This window comes from Nelumbo nucifera, chromosome 5, assembly GCF_055504915.1.
Source record: "Nelumbo nucifera cultivar China Antique chromosome 5, China Antique-T2T, whole genome shotgun sequence".
Lineage (NCBI taxonomy): Eukaryota > Viridiplantae > Streptophyta > Magnoliopsida > Proteales > Nelumbonaceae > Nelumbo > Nelumbo nucifera.
This window is the reverse complement of record NC_142653.1, coordinates 708,491-717,775: the sequence shown is the minus strand read 5'-3', so window position 1 is coordinate 717,775 and position 9,285 is coordinate 708,491. Positions and strand designations below refer to the sequence as shown.

The window sequence follows — 9,285 nt, the reverse complement described above, 5'->3', positions numbered from 1 at the left end:
ATACTAAATTGAGTTTTTTTATTTAAATGATAGATACAAATCATAGAATATTTTTCAATTTTGACATTTCTCTTATCCTCTTATCACTAATGATCCCCAACCAAGCTCAAGTTTATTGTAATATGCTTAAGAGGATGGACAGTTGCCTGTCTTGGCTTGGTGAATTCAATCACCAAGGAATCATCAAGGTGAACCGTTATTTATAGTTCCTTCAACCCATAATTTCTTTTTTTTTTCTTCGTAGGAAGGAAATAACCCATGATTCCTTAATACATACACTCGTCAAAAGTAGCAAGACACGTAAAAGTGGGCAACCACTTCATTATCATCATCATCTAAGCCTTGTCCAAACTATGTTGGGTCAACTACATGAATCCTGTTTTACCATTCTGTTAAAAGTGGACAAATTGATGTGTAATGCAAGAGAAGGTATAAATTGATGTGTAATGCAAGAGAAGGTATAAATTGATGTGTAATACAAGTGACATTAACAATGACAATAAGGGAAGGAATAAAATATTAGATTGTTGTACACAAGTATTTTGTGAAGAAGAATCCAGTTTCTTCATTTATAGATAGGACTTGACCTTTTGTGATGAGTCTTTTCGTTCCTTTCTCTAGTGCTTACAAATAGTTAATCACCCTTTCTCTCCTGAGGCTGAGATTCAATCTCTTGCAGGTAATGCTCTGCTTCTAATGCTGCCATGCAACCTGCATCATATTCAGTAAATTAAATCTGTAAAGCAGGAATAGAACCCTATAGAGAAAGCAAAATAATGGATAGTGAACATGCAATTACAGGGACTCGGATTTTGGGGCTCAAATTTGCTAGTCAAGTCCTTCAACAAAGAAGGTTGAATGACCAAGGAGTCCTTTTTTATTGGCTTACGAAAATAATTGGTATCAAGGAATCTTCCATGAGGCAATTTAGTTTGGGGTCCAAAATTGCTCAACAAGTTCCTTTGCTATCCCTATTGATTGAGCAAATTTTAGCCCAAAAACCCTTGCCAAATGATCATGGTTGATGTTACTTGGGGAATATACTAATAAAAGGTTTGGCCTGTAGGGCTTTGCAGCTCCAATGCAGGAGTTTCAAATATTTTCAAGGGACATCATGAAGAAGCATCTTATGTTTCAAATATTTTCAAGTTTCTCTTTCATGACTAAAGGCATATATAGGTTAAAGGCCATTATCCAATGTTGGTCCCAGGTACCAAGGGTTTGGGAGGGGTAGACTGGATACAGTTCTAACCTTTGGTATTTCTTTTTCATACAAAGTGGCAACTCTCAAACTTGAACCTGCATTCTCACTCTTGCCATCCTGAAATTTTATTTTTACCGCTAAACCAAGTAAAGACATAAAGGCATGGATGAACAATTGAAAAGTGGAACTAAAATGAGTTGTAAAAGGCCAAAAGGGAGATTTGCATGATTTGGATTCTGGAGATGCCACTGGTGGAGCCCATAATGCACCACTAGGACCCACCTGTGCATATTAGGTATTTGTGGGACCATAGTTGTTGAATTATTATTATTCATAAACAAATTAATTGTCAGAACATTCTCTATTTTCTCTGCCACATATATCTTGAACTTTCTCCTATCCATGCATTTAAACCTAATTGCCTCGATAAAACAAGCATGCTATAAAGATTGAAAAAAGACTGAAAATGTAGAAAAGTCACAACAATATAAAACCACAAGAAAGGAAGTTAAAAGTGAATGAAGTTAGATTTACGACATGATAAACTATATCATAGATTAGGCACCAAAGACGAAGAGAATGGAATTTTTAAATTGGAAAAAATTAGGGAAAGAAAAAGTATATTATTAAATCAAGTTAAATGCATTAAAGAGGAAGATCAAAGATTCTTGACAAAAGATCAAGAAATTAAACAAAAATGGAAAATTTATTTTGAAAATATATTAAATGAAGAACATGTAGAGGGTGCTAGTGGAGGAGGGATTAGTAGCTCTAATAGTACTGAAAGTAAAATATACCTTCCTAAAATTGGAATTACCTAAGTGAAAGAGAGACTAGACAAGATGACGAAGAAAAAAAATCATTAGGACCTGATGGCATCCCGATAAAAGTTTAAAAAGTATGGGAGAGGTAGGCTAATTATTGCTAACTAAATTATTTAATATGATAATGAAAACAAAGAAAAAGCCAGACAAATAGAGAAAGAGCATTATGGTCCCTATGTTTAAAACAAGGGTGATACACAGTCATAATAATTATCATGGAATTAAAATAATGAGCCACTCTGGGACATTTGGAGAGAATAATTGAGCAAAGATTACAACATGAAACAAATATCGTAGAAAACCAATTTTGGTTTATGCCAGGGAAATCAACCATGGAAGCCATCTTTTTCTTAAGATGATTGATAGAAAAGTTCAAAGAAGGAGAGACCGAGAGAGATCTACATATGGTTTTCATTGATCTATAGAAAGCATATGATAGAGTCCCTAACAAGGTAATGTGATAAGTTTTGGAAAAAAAGGATTCCCAGATAGGTACGTGAACCTAATTAAGGATACGTAAAAGGGTTCAAAAACTAACGTAAGAAAACCTGTGGGAAATACAACAGATTTTACAATTATGATGGGTCTTCACCAAGATTCAGCACTTAATCCTTATTTATTTGCACTAGTCATAAATCAATTGACTAAACATATTAAAGAGGAGGTCCAATGGTACATGATGTTTGCTAATGACATAGTATTAATTGATGAAACTAGCAAAAGATTAAATGTAAAATTAGGTTTATAGACAACCGAATTAAAAACAAGGGGTTTTAAAATAAGTAGGACTAGACAGAATATATGCAATGTAAATTTAAAAATAATAAGAGTGCCACAGTTGTCAAGGCAACGCCTAGGCGGTTTTCAAACTTTTCCTCACCCAAATGCCATGTAAATTTCAATAAGGCGCACACCCAGTCAATTAGGCACATGCCTAGGCGACTAGGCGGGCACCCAGATGCAACTGCAAGACACATTAATACATCCCTTAATACATTGATCATTTAATATTTTTATATTGTTGCTGCAATGCTGCATAACCAAAAAGGAAATCTAAACCATTTCAAATATGCCAAGTACGTTCTTCTTCTTCTCATTTTTCAGTTCTCCTCGACCACTTATTCTTCTTCTTACCCTCTTCGTTTTCAGCCTTTTTTCTTCCTTTTTGTTGGTTTTTTCCTTCTCTTTTTCTTTTTGTCTTTTCCCTGCATTTTTTGCATGATTTTTTTGGAATAAAACAGTGACTCCGCCCCCTTGTTTTCTTCTTCATTTTCCTGCAATCTTTTCACCCTTTTGATCTCATTCATTTATCTGCACTTTTTTCCTCCTCGAAGGTGATCTGGAACAGGGGTTCTGCCCCCTTTTCTTCTTCATTTCTCTGAGTATTTTCATCATTTTTCCCTCTTCATTGGTGGTCTGAAACAGGGGCTCTGCCCCCTTCTTTTCATTTCCTTTTTTTATGTGTTTCCCTAGTTTCTTGGTCTAAAACAGCAGTGGAACCCCTTGTTTTTTTTTTTTTTCTTTTTTTGGTCTAAAACAGGACCTTCGCCTCCTTGTTTTCTCCTTAAATTCTTTTTCTTTTCTTGGTCACACACAGGGGTTACACTCCCTTCAGTTCTTCTTTTAGGTCCAAATTTCTATTTCTAATATTATGTGTTGCATACTTTAAGCATGACTGCAAGAATCATAAGCAGAAAATTTAGCTTAGAGGTTTGTAGGTTAATGTATAAAACCAAGTAACTAGCTCATGAGGGGTAGAAACCAAGTAACTAGCTCATGAGGTTTGTAGGTTAATGTATAAAACCAAGTAACTAGCTTAGAGGTTTCTAATTTCATCACCTAGGCGAGGCCTAGGCGCCTGGGCGCCCCATGGTTGCCTAGCCTCACCTTGGCACCTTGAAAACTATGAGGAGTGCACATCAGGGTACACTTCAGATTGGAGACTAGGAGATAATTCAATCAAGGTTCAAAGTATCGACACAGGCCAATACGCAATCGGTGCTTTTTTTTTAAGTTTTATTTATTTTTTTCAAAACTGGTTCATAGGGGTCCGTTTTAAGTCCCAGCTACCCTCTGAACCATGGTCTGACCTGATACAACCCCTGGAGGGGCATATCGGGAAGCCATCAGCACGATACATATCGGCTGATACGGACTGATACGTGTCCATACTTTGAACCTTGAATTCAATCACTCAATTTGATCTCATTTGTTGCTTTGGTTCAATAATTCATAACGAAGGATAGGTTAAGGAGGATGCCACCCATAGACTTAGAGTAGAATGGGAAAAATGAAAAGATGCATCCCTAAGTCTTATGTAATAGGTGAATACCAATTCTATCTAAAAGGAAAATTCTATATAACAATTGTAAGGCTAGCTATGTTATATGGTGGAGAGTGTTGGGCAGTTAAGAAACAACATGTAAAAAAAAAAAAAAGAATGACAGAAATATGAAACATGAGCGCTTAAATGGATGAGTGGTAAAACCAAAAAGGACCGGGGTAGAAATGAAGTAGTACAAAGGAAGCTAGGAGTAGCTCCCATAATTGATAAAATAAGAAGAATTTGATTGAGAAGGTGTAGTCACGTGCATAGAAGACCATGAAAGTAGCAAGAAATAAAAATAGGATTCATGTAGCCGATGGCACTAAACAGAACAGAAAGGAAAGGAGATAACAGGCAACAGAAAGAAAGGAGATTCGACTTACCTGTACCAGAGGCCGTAACGGCTTGTCGATACTTCTTGTCCTGCACATCACCAGCAGCAAAAACACCTCGTACGCTCGTTTTTGTTGTTCCTGGCTTCGTCAAAACATACCCATCGGAATCAAGCTCCAGTTGCCCATCTAGGAACTTTGTAGCCGGTTCATGGCCAATAGCAAAGAATAAGCCTGATACCTTCAAGTCCGAAACCTCCCCGGTTACCACATTCTTTACCTTGAGCCCTCCCAAGACACCTCTCTCCCCGTCCCCATAAGCTTCAACGACCACAGAATTCCACAAAACCTCAATCTTGGGATTGCTTAATGCCCGGTTCTGCATAATTTTGGAAGCTCTAAACGCATCCCTCCTATGAATGATGTGAACCTTAGAACCGTACTTGGTCAAGAAATTTGCCTCCTCCATAGCCGAATCTCCACCTCCAATGACCGCCAACGGCTTGTTCCTAAAAATCGGCGCGGCACCATCGCAAACTGCACAAGCTGATATCCCACGATTCCAAAACCCTCCTTCTCCATCACCGGAACCGGGAAACTTCAATCGCTTAGCGACTGCACCGGTGGCGACGATAACGGAATCAGCCAAGACGGCCTTGGAGTCAGTGAAAACCTTGAAAGGAGTAGTAGAGAAATCAACCTTGTTGACAGTTTCGGTGAAGATTTCGGTGCCGAATCGGAGGGATTGGTTTCGACAGCGATCCATGAGCTCCATTCCAAGAATCCCTTGAGGGAAACCGGGGAAGTTCTCGACATCGGAGGTGGTAGTGAGCTGACCTCCTGGTGCAATGTCGTTGGCCATCCATCCTTCGAAGAGGATGGGTTTGAGCTCGGCCCGAGAGGCGTAGATGGCGGCAGTGTGAGCCGCGGGGCCACTGCCGATGATGCAAACGCGGGTTCTAAGGGTTTGGAGATTATCCATGGGGCAGGAGACCTTATCCGGAGTAGAAGAGAAAGAATCGGCGGATTTGGGCGTGGTTCCGGCAAAGTTTCGAAATGCTCTGAGAAGCGTCAAGAACTTTGAGCACTTGTTTGAGGAACGGCACATTCTCGGCTAATTGTAATACCTGATAGCTTTGCACTTTGCACTCTATGGGCGCCAAAAATGAGAGAGTTGAGTCACTTTGACTGAGGTTCGGTTCTGTTTGTTTGAGCAGTTTGATTGAGTTGAGACTAGACTCTTGAGAAAGAGAGCCTGGACTTTGTTGGATCTCTGGCTCTGTTGTCTGGTCTGGACTCTGGATGTATATGCCTATCACTATGACATACATGCATGGGTCAAATACCAACAGAACATATATAGCCCATTGTAATAACTAATAAATGGTAGAAGACAACTAGACAAGGTCAATACATACAGCTTTTGCTTGTGTGTGGATATATCTGTTTTATTTGTTTGAGCAGGACGATTAATGGGATTTCTTTGATGATGATAACTAATAAACAGTAGTAGGTCATCTAACCAATACTACTATTTCACGTTTAAAGAAACTTGGGTTTTATATGAAGAGAAAAAAAGGATTAATTAAAATTTATATAAAATAATAAATGAGGAAATTAAATGCCAACTATATATGCTTGAATGAGCGTGGTTGCAAACAAGTAAGGTTTAATTCTTTACTTGGTCCAATCATGGAGGTTAATGTGAGCATAACGAATATGTTCTTTTTCTTCATGTCACCTTACTCAACCTATATTCCATCTAGCTTTGGAAACCCACGGGTCCAAAGCTATATATTTATTTATGTTAAACCATAAAATCATACGAGCCGATGGATGGATGATTGTATTTGTGAAACTAATTAAAAGTGTCTGACCTCTGACCATTTGATTGTTCAACTTGTTCAAATAAAAATGTGAAAAATTAAAAAGACAATTTCAGATAGAAGATATGAAGTAAGTTTGGGCAAATCAACATTTCTTTTTAAGTTGTAACAACAACTGCTACACTTAAATTAAAAACCCTCTTGGGAATTGGGATGTCATTAGACTTTGCCAAACATGCTCTGAAATTAAAAACCTCCCCTTTTCTTTTTGTATGCATATATATATATATATACATATATATCACATGTATATATGGAAGTCTCCTGGTGGGTGAGGTGAGTGGTGACACCCACCACGATCCACGGTCCACGGAGGCCCCGACTGATGGACCATGGGTTGTTAACTTTTCAAGGGGAAGGGGGCTCACAAAAGTTCCGCCCAGCACCTTCACACTCACTCTCAAATGTGGCGTCATGCCTCCACGTGGCTAAATGAAAGAATGACACCTTCCAAGTTCCAACAACGATCTTTTCAAAATACAAAATTAACCCTTTATTCTTTTACCCTGCTCCAACTTTTGGAGTGCATATAGCGCAAGTTCCGGCTCATGATGGCACCACTTGGCTTTTCGAAAATACCACTACTATTCTCTCTCTCTATATATATATGGGTAAAAGACTTAAACTCCCCTAAATTTTATCATAAATACTGAAATATCTCATTTTTTTTCAAATTGGACTAAGACCTCCTATATTAAGTGATATCCAGAAACAAAAACCTCTCATCTAGAGTAATTCATCAAAACCTGCTAAAATGCGACGTTATATGTGAGTTAACTTTTTGAAATAAAAACCCAATTTTGCCTTTTATGATTCCTTTTATCAATTCAAATCTCTCTCTCTCTCATCACTTTCTATGATGTTGTTGAACTCCAAAACAAGCACAAGTTTCATCTCCAAGACTTCTACAATGACTTTAGGTCTGTTTCTCTGCTTTCATCACAAATAATAAAGGCACCTTGCTCAAAGCCGTTCTTTGCAAGATTGAATTCAAGGTTCTGGCCTCTGGGCTTATTTTCATAATTGGGATAGTAATGGAGGAACCAATTGAGATCAGGGCCTTAAAATTGTTAGGTGAGAAGAATAGGCGGGGAATTGACGTCTTTTGGAGGTCTCAATGATATCAGGTGTGATAAAAGGGACTACGATGTGCTTAAGTTCAATGAGATGATGGGTTTGAATCAGTTCAGGTTTTTGGTTTTGATTTGAATAATTATTTATGTTATTTGAGCAAGGATTAAGCATTAGAAAATGAGCACCCCCCAACGTTGTAAGATGTGTATAATAAATTCTATGTAAATAAACCAAATCCCTTATGATGAGGGCAGATTTGGCCCTCCAGTGAAATTGCGACATATGGCATCTCGTGACAACTAGGCAAGCACCCAGGCAACAACTTACTAAGTTGGTGTCCCCCCCGGGCACCGGTCTGGCTGGCCTGGCACGACCTGCACGCGGCCTGGCGCGGCCCGCATGGCCTGCGCGCGACTTGCGCAGCCTGCGCGACCTAGCAACCTGGCCCGGACACAGGCACCGACCTGGCAATCTGGCCCGGACACAGGCGCCGACCTGACAACCTGACCCGGACACAGGCGCCGACCTGACAACCTGACCCGGACACAGGCGCCGACCTGGCAACCTAGCCCGGACACATGCGCCGACCTGGCAATCTGGCCCGGACATAGGCGCCGACCTGACAATCTGGCCCGGACACAGGCGCTAACCTGACAACCTAACCTGGACACAGGCGCCGGCCTGGCAACCTGGCCCGGACACCAACCCGCCGACTGACACAGGCGCCGACCTAACAACCTGGCCCGGACACAGGCGCCGACCTAACAACCTGGCCCGGACACAGGCGCCGACCTGGCAACCTGGCCCGGACACCGACCCGCCGACTGACACAGGCGCCGACCTGGCAACCTGGCCCGGGCACCGACCTGCCGACAGACACAGGCACCGGCCTGGCAACCTGGCCCGGACACCGACCCGCCGACTGACATAGGCGCCGACCTGACAACCTGGCCTAGGCGCCGACCTGGCCGCCTGGCACAAGCGCCAGCCTGACAACCTCGAGGAGTTCATCACCGTACCCCGGTTCTGATGGGATATAACGTCTTATCATTTGAAGGCTTTTCACCCACCTAACCCACGAGGGCACCACTATATAAGGACTCCGACCCCCAAATCCAGGGGGGAGAGAAAAAAGTATGGTAACCCCCGCTCTCTAGCTCTCTCATTTCTCTCCAAGCCCTCTGTAATCAGAATGCTAACTTAGGCATCGGAGAGTCCCCGCCAGGAAAATACCCCTGGGTCCTCTGATTCAGTTCTCGCAGGTCCCTCAGCTCCCGCCGTCTACAAAGGAGAGAAAATCACCTCACGCAGAGGGTAGCCGGGTTGCGCTGCACCAGGGAGCTCCACCATCCTCTGAGTTGCAGACCGCCTAGGAGCAAGTCAAGTGACGAGTTCACCATCAGGCAGTTCGCCACCAGGCAGTTCGCCACCAGGCAGTTCGCCCCCAAGCAGCTCGCCACCAGGCAGTTCTCCCCCAGGCAGTTCGCCACCAGGCAGTTCGCCCCCAGGCAATTCGCCACCAGGCAGTTCTCCCCCAGGGAGTTCGCCACCAAGTAGCTCATCACCAAGGCACGTCACCACCGGGTCAAACAACGAGGTACTTAGCCAAAAAATTTATACCACAAAAAATGGTACGTGA

General features: G+C 41.6%; 1 protein-coding gene across 1 annotated transcript; it reads right to left on the bottom strand.

Moving 5' to 3' along the window:
• Window positions 1-415: 415 nt before the first annotated feature.
• On the bottom strand, window positions 416-6,017 carry LOC104603829 (thioredoxin reductase 1, mitochondrial-like). Its single transcript, XM_010267985.3, has 2 exons — window positions 4,738-6,017; window positions 416-711 (listed from the first exon to the last, which is right to left on the bottom strand). Exons 1-2 carry the CDS (start codon window positions 5,792-5,794, stop codon window positions 635-637), a joined length of 1,134 nt encoding a protein of 377 aa, XP_010266287.1. The 5' UTR covers window positions 5,795-6,017; the 3' UTR covers window positions 416-634.
• Window positions 6,018-9,285: the final 3,268 nt, after the last annotated feature.